Below are 25909 nucleotides of genomic sequence, written 5' to 3' on the forward strand. Positions count from 1 at the left end.
AAATCTTGTTTAGCTTAAGTTTGCCTCTGTCTTTTTAATGACATTAATGGAAAGCATGTATTTGTACTTCCTGTACATGTGTGCCTCAAAAAAAGATCCTTGTGGAAGAGAATGACTTTGTTCAACTAAACTAAATCAGTGCTGGCAAAACTATGATGGAAATAGTTATTAGAGTCAAGGTTGAGAATCTGTAGAGAGGAATACTGGACTTTGCTCTTCTTTCATGTATATGTGGCTATTCCTGTGCAGTTATTCCTTTTCAGTCTCTTGTGTGACTAGTGATACTTAACCTAATATATGTGATTTCTACAGTCAGAGGTGATAGTATTTATTGAAAAAACATAGCTAATGTATTTTAATGTATTGTCAAATACAGTTATGCACTGCATTTTGTTTCTTTTTCAGAACGTTCTCAGGTAGACCAGTTGTTGGCTATTTCGCTGAGGGAAGAAGAGTTAAGCAAGTCCTTGCATAGTGTGGACAGCAGTCTCTTGCAGGCCAGGGCTGCCCTGCAGGCTGCGTATGTTGAAGTTCAACGGCTCCTTGTGTTAAAGCAACAGGTAACAGTGGGCTTTTGAGACCATCTGAACTTTTGAGTTAGCAGCCTGAAAAACTGCCTTTAAACCAAAATTGTTTTGCAGATAACCATGGAAATGAGTACACTGAGAAGCCAGCGAATCCAGGTCTTGCAGGGGCTACAAGGTATGAGATACCACAAAACTATACCAGTGGAATTCTAACTTGTGCATTCCTTAAAGTCACAGTCTTGTAAAAATTGTATTTAACTTGAGTTCACTTATTTAAAATATACGACGAAATCTAAGGCTTTCCACTAAAGTCTTTGTGCGATCTGTCATTTTTGGTAGTGCCATCTAGTGGTCTTCACAAATTTTTCTCTTCCTTGGTGGTGTGTTCACAAGAAATGAGCTTCTGGCACCACTAAATTTTATTGTAAAATACGAACACTTTTGGTTTATATTTTTTTCCCCTCTCTCCTTTTGCTATTAGAAACATATGAACCTTCTGAGCTGTCAGAGCAACTTCCCTGCAGTGTCTCAAGTGAAAGAAGAAATAGCAAATCTCACGTGGCAGCTGACTTAGTTCCTACAGGCGCCTTCCTGCCCCTGTTGGACACTTTGTCGTCTTCTGTAGCTCCATTTGGAGCTACTGTTCATGTTCCCGTACCATCACCATTCCAGTCTTCTGGCATTGCACCCGCTGCTCCTGCTGACTCCTCAGTACAAGTTAAACGAGAACCTGTGTCTCCAAAAGGCTCAGAAGAAAATGTGAATTCTGTACTCCAGAGCTCTCCATATGCTTCACGAGCAGAAGAGGGGGAGCAAAAGGATGGTATGTTTGGCTTGCCTTTGTTTTAGAAGAGTTAGTTTTAAGGAAATAAAAAAACATTACTTCCCCAGAAGAACGTAAGATGGTTCTCAAACCTGCAGCCTTTTGTGCAGGGGTGAATCCCATTAATTTGTTGTAGGACCTCTATGTATAATGTACATATAATCCTCTATATAAAGGATTTTCTAACAGGTTGCAGCTGTGTGTGACAGTTACAGAATGGGTGAGACAGCTTTCCATTGATTTATTTTAAATATGTTATACGTTACGCCTTCAGCAAATTCTAGTTTTATCTTGGAACTTTCCATCTGAGGAGGGTGTGGGGGGAGATGTTCACATTTAAGCTGTCTCTAGTTGGATGCATAATTCCAGAGCATCCAGTCTGTACTGTGATGTCTGTAACGGTCGAACAGCTTTGCCTAAGCATTGCTGTAGGTTTGATTTTCTGGTTTCTAAGAGACAGAAGCAGCGAAGTATTTCAAAGGCTGGCAGCTTCCTGTTCACGTTGAGGGGTTCCACCTGCTAAATGCAGTGAACTTGAAACATCCTGTTCTGGACTGTAGTTATTGCAAATGCAACTGGGAAATTTTAGGGTGGGAAACACAGCTGTGAGATGCTGCCTGTGCTCTTAGTCTGTCTCAGTTGAGAGGTTGGATTGGTTTGTTCGTATTGGCTTCAAATTAGAATGACAAGGAGAGCATGTTTGCTCTGTCATTTAGTGCACCATAGATAAACAGGCAAAGCTTACTCTGTCCTACAGTGCTGCCATTTCCTGGATAGAAAGTATGATACTGCAGAGTGGGTTGTGCATGACTCATCTACCTTGAGTTAGGTTCAAGTAAATTGGTAGAAATAACTAATGCAATGAGTTAAGTAGAAGTGTCATGGAGCAGCTGAGGCGTATTAAGCATGCACTGGTTAATATCGGACCTACAGCAGTGGTGAACCGCTGGTAAGGGAGCACACGGTGACGGGTGGTAGCATCTTAAGCTGACTGCGTAGGATTCACTAAAGGTTGTTTGTCAGAAGTCCTATAGTTAGCCAGCAACTTGAATGATGTGCCCTGTTCCTCTGCTTCTGGATACACAGTTTTATTCCCCAGGTATGTTTTTTTAAAAGCCTGGATAGCTGCCTGAAATAGCAGATCTGCATGTGCATGTGTAGCTTTCAACATCTAGAAATACATACTTAACATGCACAATTAAGAATAAACAGAAAAAATCAGGGAAAACAATTTTGCATAAATATTTATTGCTGTACAGATTGACTATAACACTTTTCTGTTTTCTTCAGAAGAGACCAACCAGAAAACTTCAGTGTATCCAGTTATCTCTGCAACCATATCCCTATCAGAGCTGGCAGCTTGTTTCCAACAATCTAATCAAGATGTACACAAGCCTACTGTGGACAGCGGAGAAGCTGGACTTCCTGAAAACCCTTCTTATTCACTGTCTGATTTCAGCAAGAGAGAAGCAAATGATACAGTGACTGAAAGCTTTTTACTGGATCAGTGTAGCACTTCTCTTCCAAAGCATTCGGCCCTTCTAGAAATGCCAGTGGATAAACCCCCCAAATTGTCAGCAGAACCATCCGAACAACAGATGGCAACTGGTGTAGTCTCAGCAGAAAAAGGGAGCAGGAGGCGGAGAAAGTTAAGGAAGAAGAAAACTCTGAGGGCAGCCCATGTGCCAGAGAACAGTGATACAGAGCAGGATATCATTGACTCTAAGCCTGTCCGGAAAGTCAAGGGTGGAAAGGTTCCTAAAGGAGATAAAGTTACTACATCCACTCCTCCAAGACAGGAGGATGGAGTTACTGCTCACACGGCAAGAAACAAAGATGAGAATGACAGTGATGCTTCTTTGGAACTAGTGGAATTTCCAACACCCCAATATGAGGTGGTTGATGTTGTTTCATCAGAGTCTGGAGATGAGAAACCAGACAGTCCCTCAAAGATGCAGTCACGTGGCTCTGTGGATCAAGCAGTCCTACATGTGTCTTGCTCGGGTTATGATGAAGTGACCTCTACCAGTGAGATTGGCACAAATTATAGGGATGATGGGAAAAGGTGAGATTACCGCAGGTCTCTCAAAAGTAAAAGCATTATACAATAGTCACAAGAGGCCCATCTTCTTTTCTTTAGGTTTTTTTTTTTAAAAACTTTCTATTCAGAAACTCTGACAACATCAGTAACTTAATTTGGTAGTGAAATGAGCGAAAATGGAAAATGAGTCTGCTTTTTTGGTCCGACAAATAAATATGTTTTGTTACCTACTAATTAATATAAGAACAAGGCTGCCCTCCCTGGAAAGTTTGGTTTTGAGCTTATCTGTTAGAGCCTGTTTTCTACTAAGTGCAGAGTCTTGTATTCTGGGGTGTCATTTGCACCAAAATTTTGTCTGCAAATGAACATGCAAAGTCTGATCTCTCTGCTCTTTATTTCTGTGTTGCAGTATGTCTGAGATGCAGACTTCCGTAGGATCGCTAAAAGGATCAAAGAACTCATCAGGTATATCTTTTAACCTTTTCTTGTGATACTTTGTGTATAGTATCTTGCAAGACTTTGAGTTAAGTCTTGGTGAAACTGCTTCCAGTGGGAAATTTTGTCCTGAAGATAAAAAACAGTGCTAAAAACTGAAGTGGGAAGTGATGCATACTCACTAGGTCTTATTGAATTGCTTTGTGCCTTGACTCCTCTGCATTGCCCTGTGTCCTCCCACACAAACACTTCTATTCCACAATCTCTGTAGAGCTGTAGGACAAATAATAATATAATCCTTTTGCTATTTTTAAAGAGCTTTCTGCATTTAACATCATGTAAATGGTCCTTCTGGCATTTTATATTGCCTTTTGCCACTTACAGGCTCCACCAGAAACCCACAGGTGCTAAGCCCATGCAATAGTTCTACTGTTTGTTAATACAAACAGCAGCAGTGTGTTTGCATGTGTTCCCATAATCAGAGTACATGTGTGTCTGCCCTACAGAAGTGTCTTCAGAGCCAGGTGAAGATGAAGAGCCCACAGAGGGAAGCTTTGAGGGACACCTGGCTGCAGTGAATGCTATTCAGATTTTTGGGAATTTGTTGTATACTTGCTCAGCAGACAAAACTGTTTGTGCCTACAATCTGGTTGTAAGTAAGGTGGTGGGAATGTTTTGGTGTGGTGAATGTTTTGAATGGTGGATGTTATGTTGATTGCAGTCACAAGGTTGCAGTTCTGTTTTTGTAAAGCCTTACTATGTAGTTAAGGAAGCAGCTGCTTTTTCACGTACCTAATTTTGTTATGCTATTCTTCAAACTTCTCCCCCTCCCCAACCCCCTCTCCCTGTGAGAGGAGTAAGGGGAGATAGATTGCTGCACGTGTCCTGCTTTTGTTAGCTGTCCTACCCCACTCAGTCAGGCGCAGATCCTGAGAGGTATAATGGGCTTTTATGTTGATAGACCCTCTGCTTGCCTTTTCAGAGCAGGAAGTGTGTGGCCATCTTTGAAGGACATACTTCAAAAGTGAACTGCCTCCTAGTCACTCAGACAAATGGAAAGAATGCTGCACTCTACACTGGCTCAAGCGACCACACTATCAACTGTTACAATATCAAGGTAGTCAAACTCTGTGTTGGTTAACATGCAGTGTAATGTGCATTTTTATTTAAGTGTTTCTCTGCAAATATAAATGAAAAAAACCTTTAAAACCCGTATGAGCTGTAGGTGAAAATTATCATTCACTTCAGGCTTTTTTCCCCGAATTGTTTTCAGTTAATAGCTTTAAATACTTCTTTTTATTGTCAGACCAAGAAGTGCATGGAACAGTTTAAGTTGGAAGATCGAGTGCTCTGTTTACACAGTAGATGGCGGATCCTTTTTGCAGGCCTTGCAAATGGCAATGTGGTTACTTTCAGCATAAAGGTTAGTATCTTTAAATATTGGCAGTTAAAAGCCTCTTGCAGTGCTGTTTCTCTTCACTCTGTGTTTCTTTCTGTTCTTTTTCTTGAGTAGCAAATGTATTTGATTAAACTATTTTGGTATAAATGGTCACTGTTGACCCCTTTTGGTCCTTTATTTTGTCAGTGCACAAAGCTGTCCCATCTCCCCTTCAGGTACCTTTCTCTTAACTGCTGTACTGTTGTCATGTTATCCCTTAAGGTGCCACCTGGCCTACCAGTCATGTATCATGACAGTTTTCTGACACAGATTATTTGCGAATCCTCCTTTCTTGACCATCAAAGTTATTTCCTTGATTTGGAAAGTTAGTTGTTCAGTTGCAACTCTTCTGCTGCTGAAATGGTGTGTTACTAAACTGAAGTCAGATGCTATAACAAGTACAACACAGAAAGAACTCGGTGGTCTAGTCAATGCCATAGAAAAGTTTTAATTCTTAAATAACAATCTTTTCCTCACCCAACAGAACAACAAGCAGGTTGATACCTTTGAATGCCATGGCCCTAGAGCAGTGAGCTGCCTAGCCACAGCTCAGGAAGGAGCACGCAAGTTGTTGGTGGTGGGCTCCTATGACTGCACCATCAGTGTGCGAGATGCGCGGAACGGGCTGCTTCTCAGAACCCTGGAAGGTCACAGCAAGACTATCCTCTGTATGAAGGTAAGTGTCTCTGAAAATACATTTTTGATAATGACAGCTTAAAATGTTATGTTTGGTTTTTTTAGTTCCTCATCTAATAGTGAGCAGATTGTGGTAGGAAATAAAGGATTTTAATGGTAAAAGCTAAGTAAATTGGAAGAGAAATTGTCTCTGGCTCCCTGCCTATCTCACATTTCCTACAAAACTGTTGGGGCTGTGTCTGTAGGAAGCATGTTTATTTCAAGTTGTTAAAAGATTCAGGGAATCCTGAAGGTGAATTTGGCAGTAGAAGGAAAGTTGTGGAAAAGGTGAAGCTAGTTTTCAGGTACCCTAAGGCAAACATCAGAGGAAGCTGGAAAAAATGTAACTCTAGAGAAGTATTCTCTTTTAATAGAAGAAGCACTAACAGTTATATACAGGTTTCTGGCTCCTGAGATTATAAGCTGGAACTGAAATGCTTTCCTGACTGCTTTGCTGTGACTGCTATCATGTCACAGATAGGGGATGACTTCCATAAATTGTAGAGATATTACAGTGCAGTGGCACAACCTTTTTACCCTGTGAATTATCCTAGTCCTGCTCACATGGCAGCAGACTGTGGTCCCTTTTTGATCCATGATGGGTCTATTAAACTTCTTTTCTGGATTAGTACTTTCCAGGAGCACTTTCTTATGTGACCAGTGTATAAGCACACAGCACATCCAAAATTACTAGGAAACAATGGGCTTTACTGTGCATGCGCAAAGCAGCATTCTGCATTCAGTTTATTTGGTCGCTGATCTGCTGTTGTGCTGGCACTAAGACTAGCCTATAAGAAGGATGAGTTAGCCTGGTAGGCTGCAAATTTAACAACTTCTGCTGTCAATTGTGAAATGCCACAAATCATCATTAGGATACTACAGTACATTTTCGAGCTCTTATATAAGGAACTCAGTGTGTGCTTTGTTCTGTTTCCATATTCGCCACTGATTTTAAGTTTGTCAAATTTAGGAAATACTGCAGTGCAACTTTAAACTGAACAGCATCTTAATGCTTTACTTGCCCATTTCTGTGTCTGTTACAGAAATAATAATATTTTTTTTGTAAGGTTGTGAATGATCTGGTATTCAGTGGTTCCAGTGATCAGTCGGTACATGCCCACAATATTCATGTAAGTATCTCCTATAAAGCTGGAATGACTTTCTGTTAAGGCAGTGAATTCCTGTGCTATGCAGTCAGTGTTTCCAGAATTTTTGACTGACTGGTGGAGCTTCCAGAAAAGTAAAGACATAAGATTTTGTTAATGTGACTGCATTATAGCTAACTAAAGAGGCATGAAAAGGATACATAAACATGCTGAGTCTTACAGTACGATATGCAGTGCTTTTTTATCTGGGGATATTTGTCTTGCAAATATCACGACATACAGACATGCTGATAATGTAGGAAGGTTTCAGAGCAAAGACATGTGAGATATCCTGGTGGGGGAAGAGTTTTGTTATTACAGGAAAAAACTTGAGCACAGTGTTCCAAACTAGTTGTTTCAAAAGCTGTTATACTATCCTGAATGCTTTGTAGCTCACCTGCTCTCTCTTCCTCAATTGCACTATCTTTCCCCTGTGCTAGCAGAAGCATTCATGTAGCTATACAATAAGTTAGATTAAGAAACTTATCAGAGGTAAATTTTAATTGAAAAATAATAATAAAAAAGTGTATTTCTATGTATTTAGCTAAATTTGCTCACTGATCCTTGTGGCTAAATACTGTTAGTATCACCGCTAGAACAGTACTAGTTGCAGGGTAGGTGGGAACATGTGGCTAATGATGGAAAGAAAAGTAGATAGTTTTCATAGTGGCATGCATTTCTATGGTACTGGAATGGCTCCGAGTTAACATGGGCAAAGAAAAGGTTAAGTCATATTTGATCATAATCCGAAAGTACTGTCACAGCAAATGAAAGTCTAATAGTGTTTCCATTTTTTGAGTAGTGAACACTGAAGCTAGCTACTCTATGTAGGCTAGGTTAAAATGTTTTTAATTGTTAAAAAATCCAACAACAAACCACAAACCAACCCAAACAAAAACCCTCAAAGCAATAAACACCTATTTGCTTTTTGCTTTTCCTTGATGCAGACTGGAGAGCTAGTACGGATCTATAAAGGCCATAACCATGCAGTAACGGTTGTCAACATTCTTGGGAAAGTGATGGTGACAGCATGTCTGGATAAATTCGTTCGTGTTTATGAACTGCAGGTAAGAAAATAGATGCTTACGATGACATATACCTAATATGCATTAATTATTTTGAAGTCACATAGGTTTAATCTTTATGCTTGCTGATCTCGGGCCCATCCCTCTCTTTCCTGTTACTAAGAGTATATAATTGTCTCACCAGCCAAAATACATAGATTTTAAAGATTATAACCTAAACCATTATTTTTGGAACCTGGGTTATCTTCAGACAATGACAAATCAGAACAGTGGGGAAATGTTAGTTTTGTCTGCTGGAAAATCAAGTGCTTAGTTGGACAAAAAGAGTTGAAGCAATGTAAGCAAAAGCGAACTTTCGTGGTGGCCGGAAACTTTGGAATCCACCAGAGGAGTTTACTTGCTACCCAGAAAACTGCTCTCAGAAGCACTGTCATTTTCATGTCTCTGAAAATGCTTAACTGTCAAGTGATTAAAGTATGTTTCTGTTTTTTTTTCAAGTCACACGACCGCTTGCAAGTCTATGGAGGCCACACAGATATGATTATGTGTATGACCATCCATAAGAGCATGGTAACTTCCTTCTTTTCACTGGTCTCAAATAGGAGGTTGTAATTTTCACATGCATATACAGGACAGTGTAATTTTTTCAGATAATGAAATCAATCTGCTGTCTCACTAAGAAGAACTTAAAAATGTCAGGCAAAAATCAGTTTGCTGTTACAGCTCTGTAACTATGTAATATAATTGTCTTGGGGAAAAATTACTTCTAGCTTGATGTAGTCTTAAAACAATAATTCTGTTTATAGTGATGATTGCAGTGAAGAGTTCAGAAACAGTAAAATATTCCCTCTTCTCAAGCATCAGTCCTGTTTGACTTTTGCTCAAGAGAGTCACATACATGTTAGAGAAGAACTTCCCCCACAGTCAAACCTTTGGTAGAACCTAAACAAAGGTATGAGACTGGTTTGGGTGCACAGGTTTCTTCATGCATCTGCCCTGCAAGATAGGTTTCAGAAGCACTTCTGGATAAATAACTTGCTTAAAATAGTCATTAAATACGTTTATTAGTAACATTGTATTTTGAAGTTTTTCTGAACTGTTATGACACTATAAACAACAGAAGTTATGGAAATATTTCTTATTCATTAGTAAGTTTTTGTAAACAATGACTGCAAATCTCCGTTAGATTAGATCCATTTTTAAATTTAGAAGCCTTGCATGTTGAGATTTTATTGTTGTTTACCTCATGTACTCTACACTGAAGCCTCCTTCCAAATTTGACTTTTTTCCCTATTATTCCCAGCTTCCTTATCCATAGATGTTTCTTTTACAGATCTACACTGGATGCTATGATGGCAGTGTCAGAGCTGTGAGGCTTAATCTGATGCAGAATTATCGTTGTTGGGTAATAAGCGATATGTTTTTAGCCTTCTTTTGTTACAGTTTTTAGACTAATTTTCTGGGGAAGGTCACTACTCGGTCCTGCAAAGCTTGACCTTTATTATAGCTCAGTAATATTTTTAAATGCATATATACTTTTAAAATATAAGTATGTATCTCTAGTTCCACTTTTCATGATCTTTAGTATAGGTTTGTGCTTTGGGGCAGACTGATAGTAGCATCTTAAATTATTTTTCTTTCTGGAAACTTTAAAGATAGTGACCTGTAACTGTTTAAAACCAAAAACTTCAGCTGAATGACATAGAAAAGCTGATTTACTCTGTTAAATAAGTTTAATTAAATTCCCAATGTCTCTGTCTCAGGTAAGCTTAAATCTTGTAAAAGTTTAGTTCCTTTGTTCCTCCTGCCGTTCTTGCTGATGATCTGGGCTTGGCTAGAGGCAGGAAGAATCTCTGTAAAGGTGCAATTAAAGCAATAGAGACTATTCATGGAAGTAGAGAATGGAAATGAAATAAGAAGACTAAAAAAGAGGTGGCATGTGTGTGAACAGTTTTGGTAGAATATTGCGAGGCAGCAAGAAGAAAATAATTAGCTAATTTTTTTTTTCCCTGGCTTATTCTGTTGTGTTTTTTTTCTACCAGTGGCATGGATGCTCACTGATCTTTGGAGTTGTGGACCATCTGAAACAACACTTGCTAACTGACCACACCAACCCAAATTTTCAGACCCTAAAATGTCGTTGGAAGAACTGTGATGCTTTCTTTACTTCCAAGAAAAGTTCCAAGCAGGTATGTGGTTGAATTACCGTGGTTGTATTTGGCAGCACAAAGTACTTTACATCACCACAGCCATGGGACTTGATCCTATTTCTCTTAAAAAGAGTTAAGTTTTTCTAGTCTTGATAGGCTTAACTACATATAGCTAGAGTCACACAGATGAATAGGGTTCAATTCAACCTGTGACAGATAAGTGCAACTAAGTACAGTAACTTGAGGTATGGTTAATATAAAACAGCTTGATCATAAAATAGTATATGGAAGGGGTAAAATTCTGAAATATTAAAAGAAATTCTGATAAATGTATGTTTAAATTAAGTTCTTGCAGGAAGATTTTATTTTTAAGTTGAATAAACATTAGTCTTGAAACAGTTTTTTTATTCTCTTAGTTTTTATCCATCACTACCCCCTTTCATTGTTGTGGATACTGATGCTGTTTGTTTATTGGCATGGGATTGGTTTTGCTACTGATCTTTAAGTAGTGCCTAAATTTCTGAGTAAATGCTGGCACAGATGGGAGAAAAATGAAGACTTAAGAGCTGGATGAAGTGATGTGGAAGGATTGGGTGGAAGAAAGGTTGTTACCTATAGTCTGATAGGCAAAATCCTCATTTTAGTCCTTGGCAATATAAACTACCTTCCTCTTAATGTGTTTCAATACATGCAGTGGAAGGAGGGTTTGGAGAACTCAGAAACAGAGTGGAGTCCTTAATTTCTCTTTAAGCACTGGCTTTGGATATGATGTGTTTATTTGATACGCTTTTATAGTCAGAAAAGAAGATGGTTTTTATTTGCCTAAAATCATGTGGTATGTGAGATACTTTATAGATGTAATTTATTAGCTTGGCACCGATATTTTACTTTTTTTTTTTCAGACAAAAGAATTTTTTAGAAGCTTTAAGCCAAAAAATGTATCATCCAGCATGTAACTTTCCCTGACACTTCAAGAATCTTTTGCAAAGCTTTTTTTGATGGTTACTACTTTTAACTGACTTCTGGTTCTTTCCTAGGATGCTGTAGGACACATTGAAAGACATGCTGAGGATGACAGCAGGGTTGACTCGTGAAGTTGTTCACCTCCCACATTGGGAAGTAATTTTATATGCCAGAATTATTCCAAAAAACATCCATTTCTTACTCCAGTCTTTCCTCTTTCTTTTCCCGTTTGGAATGCAAAAATGGAGTGGGGCTGAAATGCCTTGTTATGGAGGCTGCAGGTCATATTGCACTCTGTAGAAATAAGGCTGGTCGATTAAGACTTGGCCCAAATGGAAGATTCTTGCAAGTTTTTAATTCACTGACAGATAAGAATATTCCCTCCTCTTGTCTGCTTTGGGTTTCTGTTGTTTGTTTTTCCTTTTTGTTTTTGTGTTTGCTTTTGTGTTTGGTTTTTTTTAAGCAGCATAGTCTGAGTGTCCTTGGGAAGACCAGAGGGGTGTTGAGAACTTAGATTACAATAGGTTCTCATGTTTGCAAAATCAGCTTGAAGCCTGTTATGTGTCTCAAACATGTCTGGTTTTATGTTGTATCCAATTTTTTTACGTTATTTTAACAAAAACTCTGCAAACCAGAGTATGACAGATTGTAACAGTGTAACTTGAATACCCAGTGTACATTTTTACTTCATAAAAAAGGTATTTTATGGAGAACTGGAATAAGTATTTTTTTTAATGTTAATTGTAACTTATTTTTTATTCCTTGTGTAAAAATTGCTATAACTGGCATAATATATACAGTGACAAACTGCCCAAAATACTGTACCTCCTTTTGTTTATTTGGAGGAAAACACTTTATTTCTGGAGAGGTATGCCAGTAGCAGGAAAACAGCCAGAACGGTGGCTCTGCTCATGTGGTTTGCAGTCTTAGTCTTTTTAAATATAGGTCCTTATGTACAGGAAAGAAGTAAGCGATGTCAGCTTTTGTTTTAGTTAAATACCAGAATAACCACTGCTACCTTGATACAACACCATAATTAGATTCCTGATTTTATTTGATATCTTAGTGACTGAACTTTGCAGTTCCATTTCTTCATGGCATAGCAAACTTCAGAGAAATGCAAAGGCACTGCCTGTCTAAATGCATCCACTTAGGTTGTGTTTTGTTTCTGTTGTGAACTGGCTTAATTGGCTTGGGCCATATCAGGTTCACAAAACCTCAACTGGAAAGAGTGGAACAGGATTTTAAAGGATTTAAAAGTACAGTTCTCAAGCAGAAGCTGAGGATAACAAATGCATACCACATGGTAAAGTCTTGTTTCTACTAATACGGAGAAGCCAGTGCAGAGGTGAAGACTTTCTACTTGTTAGGATTCCTCTGCAGGCATGCCTTGGGATGGAAAACTTTACCCAGTTAGTTCAGTGAAATGTACTTCTTGCATTTGCAACCCTCTCTCTCCTAACGACACTAATTTAGCAGAGGGCTCTTTTAAACAATGAGGCTAAATGTAGCAATAATCTTTGTCTCTGCTTTTGCCTAACTTGCTGCTCAGGATAAAAAAGAAGCAAGGTTGCATTAAACTGTAACAGAAGGTAAAAACATCCCAGTGTCAAAACTGAGCTGCTCACAAATGATGCGTTTCAAACAAATTAAACTTACTATTTTTACTAGGCAACTTTTTGACCACTACTTTGATGCTTGGTATGCTAAAACAGACCGTGTAAGTTTTATAGCCTCATTCTTTGCCTATGAAGAAGCCTTTTTAGGCCAAGAAACTGATTGAGGAAAGCCCATGCACGTTCCACTGGAACTTCAGGGCCTTCTCTGAAGCACACTATTTTTTTCTTTGTAGTGGATAGTGGAGTGTCATTTCTCTTTAATTGCTTGACATTGATGATTTTTTTTTCTGAGAGACAAGAATTAGATAGGAATGAGGTGCAGGAGCATCCTACTTCAAAGACATAGGAGTCTCTGAGGTCCCAATGCTTTTGTAGTGATATGTTTGGGGTTTTTATTAGCTGTTTGTGGCCAGGCAAAATCCCAGATAATGTGGGTCAGACCCCAGGCTGTTTCGAGGGTGGTTTGGTTTTGGGTTTTGGGGTGTGTTTTATTTGTGCTTTGGGTTTATTTTTATTATTTTTCTTTCTGTGGTGTGTGGATGAAGCAGTTCAAGAGAGAATCAGGTTCGGGGAAATCTGAACAGTGTCAGTGTTTTCTGATGCAGGCTTCATTGCTCTAAAGTCTTGAGAGTATTTGTTTTTTTTTTCCATGACCTAAGAGCAGAAGACTGCATAAGACTTAAACCATTTTCAAAATTACTGATACTCAAGAGTAGTTTGGGGAGTTTTTTTGAACCTCACTTAAAGGAGCATGTAAAAGCGTGGCATAAATCAATGTGAACGTCTGAAGCTGTCCTTCACGGACCGTGCTTGAAGTGAAGGTGTGGAGGTGTGTGTCCTGAGGACAAGCATTCTGAAAACTAGTATGTGAGAGTAGGTTTTGTTACTTCTTCCTTGTGATTCTTCACGTTCTTTCATCTGTTTTGAGGAACATGTGAAGATCTTTCTCACTAGGTGTTGCAGTGAACAGTTACTACACTGTATTTGCATTCCTGATTGCTTGTTGGGTTTCTCTTTTCTAATTGGTAGAAGCAGACTTCCTTTTCATGTAGTTTATGATACTTCTTTATCTGCCTTGAAAACAGTCCTTCTGAAAAGTCTGGACTTACGAAATCCAGCTTTAGCAGTGATGCCTTTTGCTGCTTTGTAGGTCATTTCAGATATATGGTAAGAATCTTAAAGTGGGTAAGAGGCAGGAAAATAGCAGAGCTGCATGAGTGTTTATAGAATTTTGTTTCCTGAATTATGAACAATTTTTAAAATGGCCCAGGGGAGCCAGAGGAAAATGCTGTGCTGCTTTCTCCTGAGGATATCATTTGCAGTGAAGTTGTACAGCTGTGGAAATCCACAGCCTTCTCTGGAGTTCTGTGGGGAGGTTTCCTATTTGTTCAGCTGGAATTCAGTGCAGCTTTTTTTATCGGCCATTCACTTCTTCTGGAGGCAGTTGCAGAAGAGAGATGCCAAACTAATATACTGGCTTGGTAGCCATTACTGGCATTCTCTCCAGTCTTGGAACTTAGGGTTTTGACTGCTGATATACCTCTGGTTGAAGAGTTCTGTGTGAAAAGCAGTGCTGCACCTCTGAAGCCTGTTTCAGGACTATTTTTGTTTTCAGTTTGTTTTTTATGCAAGTAAAAAGTTGTGAGTGGAAGAGTGAGTAGAGTGAAGGTTTATTTTGTGGTTAGCTGTGTTTCTCTTATTAGTCAAATGTTAAATAAGGAGCTCTGGACTTGCTATATGGCTGACTCCATAAGGCAGACCCTTCTTGGGGGGAAGGCACCATTTTCCTCTTAGCAGGATTGACATTGTGTCTGTTAAGCTGTGAGCCTCCCCAGCAGACAGAAATTGCTCAGAGGCATTGCATGATTTTATGATACAAAGATTGGGCCAGGCACTACTGAAACCAGTTATATCATTCTCTTCAAAAGCTTGAGAACTTGTGTCATAGCATACCAAGCCTTGCCTGAGCTCCAAAAGGAGGGTGTGAGTAGCATAAAATGATCATTTGGAAGTTCACATGTTCTGCAAAGCTTAACCTTCCCCAGCCCAACAGACTCATGTATTGAATAAGACAATGGTAGGATTGGTCAATAGTTGTTTCTCCTTTATCCTTCAAATGATAGGGGAAAATTTACAGCTAATTGGCAGTGCAAAACACTCTGTGGCCTATTGCTGCTGTTTCTGTATGTGGAAGGGGACAAAAGGAAAACTGCTGCATCCGTTGGTATGAAGATGCATTAAATATCCCAGCTTCTGCTTGCCTTGTGTCACTTACATGTGGATTACAGACTTTAACATACTGGCACATGAGCCGCCTTCTGCAAAATAGCAGGAGTTTGGCTGTGCAGTATGTTTGAAGTAGTGCAGTTCTTAGTGCACATTTCAAACTGTACAACATGGGTAAATGATAACTGAAAACTCACAATAAACTGGAGGTTCCCAGAAACAAAATGTGTTGTTGAGAAAATGTTTTCCCCTTCTTTTGAATTAAAACGGGGTACAGATGAATCTTGGTTTTCAGGCTTGTAGGATACTATCATGCAAGCAGTCTGAGTTGTCCAGAGTTGCAGAGTATGTGAGGGAGGATAAGGAAAAGGTTTCAGCTGCTGTTTGTAATAGTTGTGAAGGAGTGAACTGTGTAGGTATATATTCTGTTATCAACACCTGGCACCTTCTCAAATTTCATTTTGCTGTAATAGTTGAACAGTCTCCTTGGAGAATGGAAGTGGAATAAAGCCACATGATTGTGTATGTAATAGTTTAAGCTGTGTAGAACACGTGCACAGATTGACCATGGGTTTCTTTTCTCACTTTGGTACAGAGCTGTGAGCATAATGATGATATTTTACACAGCAAAAGAAGAAAAAAAGAAGATAAAAAATAAAAAAAAATAAAAGTTCTCTATATTGTTACAGTTTGTCAGTCTGACTCTTCTTTGTTTTGAATAGGATGATTCACAGCATTCAGTAGAGATTTACTTTGTTCTGGGCTTTTTTCCTTTTTTAAGAGGGCTGGATGAAATCGGACAGGCCACTTGGAAGCTCCAGCAGGAGTGTTGCAAGTTTTTGCTCTCAGCGTGCCAGAACCTCACACCTTGTTGTTTGGCAAGTAAATTGGAGGCACCAACGGGTGCCTTGAAGATGATGTACTCACTCTCTTGCTTCACGGCCCTTACGAAGAGAAGTTCTCTAGAGCTGCTGGTAGTTCACTCACCACAACTTTAAGGACCAGTTTTGAGTTGCCAGTAAAAAATACCAATTTTGATCTTTTGACTGGTAGATTTTGGTTTTTCTCTGAGCATCCCAAATAAGCACATCTCTGCCATTTTCTTTTTTGTATGGAAAATAATAGCTTAGTGGAGATAACGCATGGCTTGAAGCCAGGGCTCCCAGAGTTCCAGTCATCTTAGAAATGTGATTTGGGTTAATACAAAACTTAAAGGAGAAGAACTCTTCTTTAGATAACCTATAGGATTTTCTTACTCTTTTAGAGTAAGTTACAGTGCAGGACTTTTTAGTCAAAACGTTTTCTTTTTCTTAGTGACCTTTCAGTTAAATGTACTACTTACCAGAACAACTTCAAATGGATGCTACAATCTGTTTTTACGATTTTGCTTTACAATAGTGGATTGCACTGTTCCTTTTCCCTACTAGCGAGCCAAGTCGAAGGTTCTTTTGACAAAGTCTTGGTCTCTTCACACCTTTTCTTGCCCATTTCATTTTTCCTTCCATTTTCACATTCATCAATGATTGGCCAGTTCTGAAGGCCTGTCTTCCTTAAAGCTGATACCTATGGAGCCTTTCAACTGTTTAATGATTTCCAGTGGTTGAGATATTAAGCAGATTTCACGCTGGACATAAAACTCCAAAAGCTGCTATATATTCAGGAGAATGATGGAAGAGTGCTCAGTGTTTTGTCCTCTTGTCTTCTTTCAAACCAAAACAACCACCCTGAAAATTAGGCCAAAATCCGGCTGATTTTATTTTGGGGTCAATTAAATTGACTGTACTTATAGATTCTAATACTCTTCCCAAAGTGGTCATGCTTACATAGTATCTGATTCCTCTTACCATAAAGAAATACATAATGCTGTTGGGAAATAGGATTTTGAGGGGATACAGAGGATGTGTGTCTGTATAGATGCATAAATTCACATCTATAAGAGTTTGTCTTGGATGTATATCAGCTTCCATAATGTTACAGAGACTGCAGTTACAATAAAAACCGTTTAAAATCTCTACTATGAGATACTAAAAATGAGAGTAAAGTGCTCAGTCCTGGTACTTTCACAAAGGCAATAGACCAAGCTGTACCTGGATAGTGCAGTCCCACGTTTCTGGCACGGCAGAGAACCAACCTGTGCAGCCACATCTGTAACAACCAACATCAGTGCTTGGGATTCATAATATTAATAACGTAATCTTGCGTAATCACATGTGAATTGTTCAGTCACCATTATGAAGATGCTGACATGGTAGTATCAAAAGCAGGACCAAGAGTTAATGACTAATTACAAGGTGGCAGTAAACACTTCTGACTTCCACAATTCATCTGCAGTCCCAGTTTTGCCTGATTTGAGGGAAGACTTCCAGTTGTCAGCATAAGCAGAGTAAGGATGCACGCTGCATGACTTTACCATGCAGCAAAAGCTTGATTGTCATCAATCAGTCAAAAGTCATCAGTTAAACTAATCCTCATTGCCCAAAGGAAAATATTGGGAAGTTCTCAAAGTAGTTACAGAATATGTGCACTGGTCTGCCTACTGGAGTGTGGTTGTCCCTTTTTCCAGGCCTTCTTTCCATACGCTGTTTATGTCAATGAGTGAAGCACATGCTGTAGGAAATGCTGTTGTTCGTACTTGGGGATGAATGGAGCAAGTTACTCAAAATAGAAGTCTTGAGTGTGATCTTGAAGATGGCCTCTGGCTCCAGTGTTACGCGTACATCGTGAGCTGCAGCCACTGAAAAGGAGAATTGGAATTAAAGATAGAAGATGTGCTGGCATCCTCCAGGAGATTCTGGAAGGCAGCTGCTTGCTGACAGTCTGGAGCACAGTAGCAGTGGGGAAGTTTCTCTTAAGCTTCTTTCTCCTGTTTCTCTTTCCCTTGGAAAACTGGAAGGGTTTATGATCTCCCTAGCAGAAGATGTCCTTTTAAGCTTAAACTTCTTAAGTCTTCTTAATTAGGTTTTAGAAGTAAAGAACTACTTTAAACCCCATTATCAGTTAGTGCCATATCAGTATGTTTGATTTAAATTGCCTCGTAAAATAAAAAGATCTGAGAAATTTCTTGAAGCCCTTTAAAGGTGGTTTGAAGAGCCATGCCCTTCAGCACCAACTGGAGTCCTACAGAGCAGCCATTGCTGGCACATCATGGATGTTTTCCATGTAAAATTGGTAGTAAAATTTTGGAGAGGTTTTATAACCTCTTACCAATTGGATGGCAATTTCAGACCAACTCTCATAGGCTGTCTTGAGAACACATGCAATGAATAATAACATTAGAATTCAGTATTGTGACATTGTGTTAGAAATACTGGTGTAAAGTAGTTTACCTCCAGGACATTGAGCTTAATGATGCCATCTCCATCTTTATCAAAGGCGTGGAATGCTCCTAAAGCAAGGAAGCAAAAATATATGGAGTAGGTTAAATAACTGTGTGCATAAAGATGATCCCAGATAGCAAATCAAAGAGCTTGTGTTGTGCAAGCCTGTGCAGGTATTTACTTAGCTAACACAAGGAGAGACACAGTGGTTTCCTTTGTGTGTGAATGAGATGGGTGTCCTATTTAGATTCCCTAAGCACATATCTTTAACTATTAATTCTATATCCTGGCCGCAGTGCTCTGAACAAGCTTTGCCTTGAGTGTGACTGCGTTCTGGGGGTGAGGAGGGGAGGCAGCCACTCACTGAACATGGCGTCCAGGCGCACGAAGCAGCAGATGAAGCTGTCAAAGTCGATGTTCATGTTCTTGTCAGCATAGCGCATGGTGATGATGTCGTAGAGCTGGTTGTTCAGCCGAAACCCTGCAGAGGAACAGGGACGGGGTGCAGCTGGGACAGGGGAAGCACTGGTGCCTGTCAGGCCTCCACAGTGGTTTGGCCATAGGCAGGTCCCAGGCTCAGATGAGGCTCAGGCTGTATCCACTCCATAAAATGAAGTACAGTTAAAAGGAGCTTACTTGGAAATAACAGTCTGGGAGGGCTGATAGGGCAGGAGTTATCTCATGCTATGAATATGAAGAGGAGAGACCTACACCAAAGAGCTTGCAGCTTAGCTGGGCCTGGTAAAAGCAAAGCTACAAAAACTGGTGACAGAAATATAGGAGGAAGCTGCTATGAAAACATAATTACACAATAGTCAAAAAATAGATGAGGAGGTAGCTCTTGTAACTGAGCCATGGCACTGCTGCAGCTTCATAAGGGGCTGTCATGATTTGGGTACTGCTGGTTGTTGGCTATATGCAAGGTCATGCATACCCTACAGGCTGTAAGACTGAGATAATTGCTGTTGTAAAATGTGTTTTAAATCCAGGACAGGAGGCATTTAAATTTCTTTTTTTTTGACATTGGCAACTTTCCTGGAGAGAATGGAAACCTGGAAAATAAAAATGCCCTGAATTTCTACTGTGGCAAGAGGTCAAATCCGTGTGTAGTTCTGTCCTTAACAGAGGGTCAAATCACTCATGTTTTGTAAAGTACAAAATGGCTGTTTGTTTCTGTGCCTTGATGAACTGGTAACTGGTGTGCCAGAATAGTACTGAAGATGAAATGTCACTGAATCATTACATCTAGGTTTATAGTGATACTACAGATTTTACAAACAAAACAAAATACGGTTTCTTCAGCTGTTGGGCACTGGGGGAAGTACCTGCATCATTCACTGCATTGCGCATCTCGTAGCTGTTAATGGTGCCTGAGTGATCCGTGTCGTAACGCTTGAAAATTTTCTGGAAGAAGGAAAAGCAATAAATACACAACAGAAAGAAGCTTGTACTTGAAGTACAACAGGAAAACTTCAACATCCTGTTGAGTGCATCCACTGGCTGGATATGGGATGTGTGCCTTGGGCACTTGCAGCTTTGCCATTTGCCTTACACTGCTGCAGCTGGGCAGCCTCAGTTTATAGCTCAGAGCTCCTCAGTCAGAAAGCAAAATAACTTAGATCCTTGCTGTGGGAAGCAGAAAGCTCTCCCCTAGAGATTCTCCTTGTTTGACTTGAGTTTAGTCTGTTAATACTCTCTCTTGATTGTCCTAATTAAGCTATCTGTGAGGCCTGATTCTAGTTCCCATCATCCTCTTTCTCCAATTTGTATGCCTCCAAGCTAGTCTCGTGAGGGTAGTTCTTAAATAAGTACTGGAGCTTCAAGCTATTTGCTTAGGTTGTGAGTAGCACGAGAAGTGACTTTTCTTTTTATAAGCAATTTTTTCTTTTTATTGCAGCTTTTAAGCTTTTCTTTTTGCTGTAATATATGTAGGGAGTTCTGTTTTTCCTACACAACTTTTTACGCTGTAGAAGCTGTGAAGAACAGCACTGAGGATCCCAACAATACCTGCCAGCTTTTAATCTTGTCCCAGAGATGTCGAAACTCATCGAAGTTTATCCTCCCTGAGCCGTCTGTCTGCGATGCAAACATTCAGGTAAAAAACCCTCACAATATTTTAAAGAGAAAATTACTTAAGTCTGTAACTGCTGGTGAAGGGATGGATGTGAAATTGAGTTCAAGATCTCCTTAGCACTCACAGCTGCCTGAGCTAATATTTGCCTTGGTTATTGTGTGTATTATTTGTTTCAGGGGTGTGAAGTGCTGTTTGAGTAGCAGCAAACATCTGGTACAGGAGCGAGGCTTTCTCCTGGTGCCCTTACGAAGCACATGAGCAGGATGTTCTAGTGGGAGCTTTCCAAATACCTCCAAATCTGAAGCTTACCGGATGTTTTTTGAGACAACTGAGGTTTATCCTAGAGTGAAGCTTTTTCTGCCTTGCTTAAAATGAATTGGAAACTAAGCAAAATGTTGACTAAAGCCACTCGCAAAAATGTGTTTAGGCTCCAACCATTATGGCTCTGGATTGTAGTTACAATTTTGCTCTGGTTATGTTTGAATGCACTTTTGTTCTTTCAAAATTATGCATTATGTCAAATAGGAAAACTGAGTGATGCTGTAGTAGAGGTAACCCCATGTGGCATTTTGTTGTGTGTTTTATTATACTTGCTTTCAGACAATTTCTGTATGCCCTGCATGCTAAGCATGCAGTGGAATGTACAATACATTATAAAATTAAGAGAAATGTAGTGAGTTTGTTGGCAAGAAATATGTTGATTTAGTTTAAAAAAAAATCTTTAAAAATTATGCTTGAGTACCTGGGCTGTCCAGTCCCTGATACCCAAGGAAGGGTATCATATAGACTGACTGATTCTGTAGTTTTCTGGTTTGGGATCGTTTCATCTGCCAGCTACACTCATGTTGAGATGACTGGAGTTGAAATGTGTCAAAGAGGAATGCTGTGTGGTCTCACTACAAGCTATAATGTACTGTTCTGCTTCCCTGGTTTAGTAAGTTTTGTGTGTGTGTGTAGTGGTGGAAAATAGAACCTAACTGGACTAGTGTCGTATCAAGCACTCCTCTTTCACCAGAAAAGGATACATCCATTAAAGCAATCATGCTGCGGCAGGATTCCAGTTCAAATCCTTCTGTCCGTAGGTCCTTATCTGAAATAAATGATCCTAGGTGAAGATCATGCAAGTCATCAAGCGCTTCTTCCTTGTAGGTGTAACTCTACTCAAGGTAGAAGCCAAACTTACTTCCTTTATCCAGTGAGACATGAGTGGTAGAGAAATTTGAAAAGACTTCTAATTAACATTATTCATTGTGAATTACAGATTACTTTTTTGACCTCTTATATACAATAAAAATCTCTGTAAAACTCTACTAACCTCCAGCACACTCAGCAAGCACAGAGTGTGTAGGCTGAAGTTTGCTAAACAGGGAGAAAGTCTGACTAGACATTAAATTTGCTAGAAATGCTGCATTATCCTGTGTTGTGCTTCCAATCAACGTTTGCTCATTTCTGCATTATCAGTATTGGACCACTCATACAGAGGATCTCTACGAAAAGCTCAGCTTGCTAAAGTCTCACATGCAAAGTCCATGGAAGTCTAACTAGGAAATTTGGGAGTTTGAAATCATGAATAGTTTTTAGAGTGCAGCTGCAGGGTGGAGGGTTCCATTATAGCACAGATTTCTTTGTCCGGGGTTACTGAAAACCAGGCTTAAACTCACGTTTTTTTACAACGTTATTGAGAACATTCCTGAGCTCTTCAGCATTGATCTCCATGTCCTGGTGGGAAGTGAGGTGAGAATATCATTAATTATAACATTCCTTGTTAAGCAAATAGTTTTATGAACAGATATGCTAAAAGGATGAAGTCTTCGGTCACTTTTCAGTATGGCATACACATTCTCTAAACTAGAGAGTATTCTAGTTCATATAAACATTAGTCCAAATCTTTCTTGAGGCCGCAGTAAAAGGCAGGTCTGAATTTACCATATAGTGTTTGTTAAACTGCAACTAGAAGAATCACCTTTGATTTCAAGCCACTGTATGAGCCCAAAACCAAAATGCAAAAGTCTCTGTAACCCATTTGCAGCCTCTTGATTTGTACAGTTCTTTGATGTCTCTTTACTTTTAATTTCCCTTGTGAAGCATATACTGAAGGGCACTGCATTTTTAACTTGTTTATGCATCTTAAAGTAGTGATAGAAGTAAAAGCATGAATTTAAATAAGGTTCCCTTGTACACAATGGGAATAGCTTTTATGTACATGTGAGGATAGCTGTATACTTAATTGGATTTGGATTTGATTTTGCTTAGCTCCAGATCTCAAAGGAGATTTGATTTAAGCAGTTGACTTAGGTGCCGTTGTGGCTCAGCTGCCTCGGTGGCAGAGACAAGGATCATTTCCGTACTCACATCCCCTGCAATCTGTCGGAAAATATTCCTGAACTGGTTTTCTTCTTCACTTCCCTCTCGAGTTCTTGTTGAAGGATGCTGAAAAAAGACAAGTGAAGAGAGACATCCTTAGGCCAGCAGGGAATGGAAGGGAAGGGGCCTGTACAGCTCCCTCACCCTCAAGCTAGGGAACCTGTTAGTGAATCTGGAGGCCTTCAGAGGAAAGGGTTGTCCTCATTTTCCTTTTCCTTGTTTTTGGTTTAATGTGTTCTCTGGCAAAACTGCTGAGTATTTAACTTCATCCCATTGCTCTCCTTTCTCTTGAAGGAGCCTAAATAGTTACTTTTACTGACAGATTTTTGTTTCAAAACATTGTGAAGGAGAAGTTTGGGGCAGAAGCAGCGTATCTGCTCCATAGCTGCTCTGTAGGATATGAATTGACCAGAGGGACTTGGGCTTGAGAGCTCTTTTTAATGGGGGGGGAGGAGGGGTCTAGCTGGAGCCAAGCAGTACATAAACAGAGGAAAAAGATGAAAGTGAAGCTTTCTCAGACTCGTGCAAAGAGCAAGCCTGAACTCTGAGGCTGGAAAAGGAAACTGTTCTATTCCTTCTTCCCCCAGTATTATATTACAGGAATTCTGTAATGAAGTAGAGTGAATTTGTTGACTCAGTTCTTATTTTTGTTTGCCTAAGTGCAGAACAAAGTTAATACTGGTTTCCATTTTCCCACCTGTATGCTCTGGCAGCCACACAGCAGAACAGCACGCTCCCTGTAAGCAGGCATCCCTCATGCCTCCAGATGCCACATCTTGCTGTTGCATCTCACATCCCTCACCTATCTGCAGGCAGAAACTCTGAATTTGCTATTCTGTGTTCCTCTTTGGTAGTCAGAGAATGGAGGAGATGCAGGAGTTTCTGGGTTTACTCATCCTTTTCACCTCTGGCCAATGGGGACTGGTTTAGGGATGTGTAATTTGTGATGAGGAGAGGCTGTGATAATTTCCAGGTGCTCTCAAAGCCGCTCAGGTGCAGTTCATGGATATACCCCATGTAAAGAGGGTACCAGTTCAGGAGGCTGAGCAAGTGTGGATTGAATTGTGCTGCCTGTGGGGAAGGGATCTCTCACAGTTGGGATCCTTGTATGAGAGAGCAACCAGGATATGTTTTCAGCTAAACCTTCCAGCACAGCTGGTTAAATAACTGCAGAGATAGTCTCTTGTTTGCTCAGGCTTATTAGATCCACATAAGCCAGATGCAAACTATGCTAAGACTTGAAAAGCTGTTAAGTATTTTAGGACACTTCTTTGCCCCATTCCTGCCCTCTCCCCAGCCATTCTCTTATGCTAGCCAGACCAACCCCTATTTCCCCCTTTGCCAGTTGCTGCAGAAACCTTTTTCTCATCTACGTGGGGTTTTTCACCATCTTTGCCAGCATCTTCATCTGCATTCAGTTCCTTATTGCTGTTGGCTCTGTCAGAAACAAATATGATAGGCTAGAAGAAGAACAAAGAGAGCAAAAGAGAAATGGAAATTACACAAAAAATAGTAGAAGGAAAAATATTTGGCGACAGCCATTTTGTAGTAAAGCACATGCAGCAACAGCTCCTGCCCCTGGCAGTGTGACTGGAGAAGCCAGAGCTGGGAATGAAAGAAAAGAAACCAAAAAAGAAAAAAATATTGAGGAATTTCCAAAGTTACTGCTCTCCTCATGATAAAAATACCCTGTAAAAGTCTTTGCAAACTAGTGCAGTCTCTGGCTTCTAGCTTTCCTTTTCAGAAAGCCAGTCACCATTTAAATGTGGCTGGGTTTTTGTTTGTTTTAAGCAAAATAAGCTTCTCAATTTCTCAGTTAAATGATGAACTTGCACCTCCATATGAAGGACAGTAGCACTGTATGAAGACAAACAGAATCTGAATCCTGCACAGAAAGGTAGTATTTGTGTGGGAGCTTGTTAGTTATGTGAAGCAGATGTTCTTTCTTTGCATTAATTCTTGAAGCATTCAGCTGAAAGCAGCTCATGCAATGGTTTTGGTTTAGTGCATTACAATCAAGGAAAGCGGCTACAAGATGCAAATGTGTTACCCTAAAGTATTAATTGCAATCAGCCTGTCTTGAGATTAAAATGTCTGATTGCATTTTCAAGGTCCTAAATGTGTTGTGTAGAATTGAAAGCAGAATCCTGGACTGCAGGAAAGAGAAGTAGCTGCCCTAGGCAACAGAAAGCATGGGTCTGACAAAGGGATGCTTTGCACTAGGAGGGGGTGTCAGGGTGCCTGTGACGAGCAGTTTGAGCAACCCAGAGAATCAGGCTTATAAAACTGAAACGTGTTACCCTTTTGCCACCCCCTTAAGTGATGGGGTAGGGGGTGTATGATGCTAATGCTATTTCATTAGACTTCAGTGTAGGAAGGCAAAATCTTTGCCACCTACAAATGTCCTCTTATCCAGTGTCTTTCATTAACTACATCAGTTTCCAGATGCAGAGAAATCGTGATAGCAAGGGACTCTGCTCCTGCCACATGCATTGCACATGCTCTTTGCCTTGCTGGCACTCAGCACATTGCACAAATACCCACCTTGCCCTTTTTCTTTTTCTGTACAAAAAGAAACGAAATATGAAATAAAGGTGTTTTAAAACAACAGAATTATACATTTTACCCAGATTATGCAGAGCAGATGGTAAAGTTTTTTTCTTCCTCTTTCTTTCCCCTTCCTGCATTTCTTTTTCTTATTTCCTGTATTCATACAGTTTTGAAATCTTCAAAAAAAATGAGAGAAAATGCACCCACCAAAAATTTGACAGAAATTGCAGAAACCATAGCAAACGGTGTCGTCTTATCTGGGCCGTTGTCTGCTTGAATAAAGTCCCTATTGTACCTTTAGCTATGACTATTCCTTTTCTTTTTCCCAACCTGTCAGAATAGTGGAAATTGGACTTGTGTGCCTGCAAATCAATGATATCTGCAGTGGCAATTAAATCCCACCTGATCTGGACAGACATTTTGTTATCATAACTGCAAATGAAAGATTAACACTTCTGAGCAAGGTTTGATGGAGCTCAATTCTGTGCAAGAGCATTACCTCTGATTTTTTTCCCCAGACTAATTGTATTGCTAGCT

The 25909-nt window shown here is 39.8% G+C and overlaps 2 protein-coding genes across 7 annotated transcripts in view; one reads left to right on the plus strand and one right to left on the minus strand.

Annotated features, from left to right (window-relative positions):
• The window catches only part of ZNF106 (zinc finger protein 106), a 35783-nt gene extending 24355 nt beyond the window's left edge, over window positions 1-11428 (plus strand). For both annotated transcript variants that reach the window (XM_062635691.1, XM_062635692.1), the window contains 15 exons: window positions 406-560; window positions 642-702; window positions 1009-1350; window positions 2641-3416; window positions 3799-3856; window positions 4333-4478; window positions 4809-4943; window positions 5133-5249; window positions 5749-5940; window positions 7007-7069; window positions 8032-8151; window positions 8608-8679; window positions 9443-9514; window positions 10152-10298; window positions 11297-11428. In XM_062635691.1, coding sequence (XP_062491675.1) covers window positions 406-560; window positions 642-702; window positions 1009-1350; window positions 2641-3416; window positions 3799-3856; window positions 4333-4478; window positions 4809-4943; window positions 5133-5249; window positions 5749-5940; window positions 7007-7069; window positions 8032-8151; window positions 8608-8679; window positions 9443-9514; window positions 10152-10298; window positions 11297-11353 — 2513 coding nt within the window. In that variant the 3' untranslated portion in view covers window positions 11354-11428. The remainder of the gene's footprint in view (window positions 1-405; window positions 561-641; window positions 703-1008; window positions 1351-2640; window positions 3417-3798; window positions 3857-4332; window positions 4479-4808; window positions 4944-5132; window positions 5250-5748; window positions 5941-7006; window positions 7070-8031; window positions 8152-8607; window positions 8680-9442; window positions 9515-10151; window positions 10299-11296) is intronic.
• Window positions 11429-16798: 5370 nt separating this feature from the next.
• The window catches only part of CAPN3 (calpain 3), a 28663-nt gene continuing 19552 nt past the window's right edge, over window positions 16799-25909 (minus strand). For 2 of the 5 annotated variants that reach the window (XM_062635701.1, XM_062635697.1), the window contains 10 exons: window positions 25367-25384; window positions 24181-24282; window positions 22811-22888; window positions 22120-22177; window positions 21484-21548; window positions 20392-20460; window positions 19710-19788; window positions 18749-18865; window positions 18394-18452; window positions 16799-17801 (listed from right to left, as the gene is read on the minus strand). In XM_062635701.1, coding sequence (XP_062491685.1) covers window positions 17775-17801; window positions 18394-18452; window positions 18749-18865; window positions 19710-19788; window positions 20392-20460; window positions 21484-21548; window positions 22120-22177; window positions 22811-22888; window positions 24181-24282; window positions 25367-25384 — 672 coding nt within the window. In that variant the 3' untranslated portion in view covers window positions 16799-17774. Of the gene's footprint in view, window positions 17802-18393; window positions 18453-18748; window positions 18866-19709; window positions 19789-20391; window positions 20461-21483; window positions 21549-22119; window positions 22178-22810; window positions 22889-24146; window positions 24283-25366; window positions 25385-25909 lie in introns of those variants that run through there. The other 3 variants (XM_062635698.1, XM_062635700.1, XM_062635699.1) reach the window with 3 other exon arrangements.

The sequence above is a fragment of the Pezoporus occidentalis genome, unplaced genomic scaffold, assembly GCF_034315485.1.
Source record: "Pezoporus occidentalis ecotype Australia unplaced genomic scaffold, CSIRO_AGI_Poc_V1 ctg46, whole genome shotgun sequence".
NCBI classification, from domain to species: Eukaryota; Metazoa; Chordata; class Aves; order Psittaciformes; family Psittacidae; genus Pezoporus; species Pezoporus occidentalis.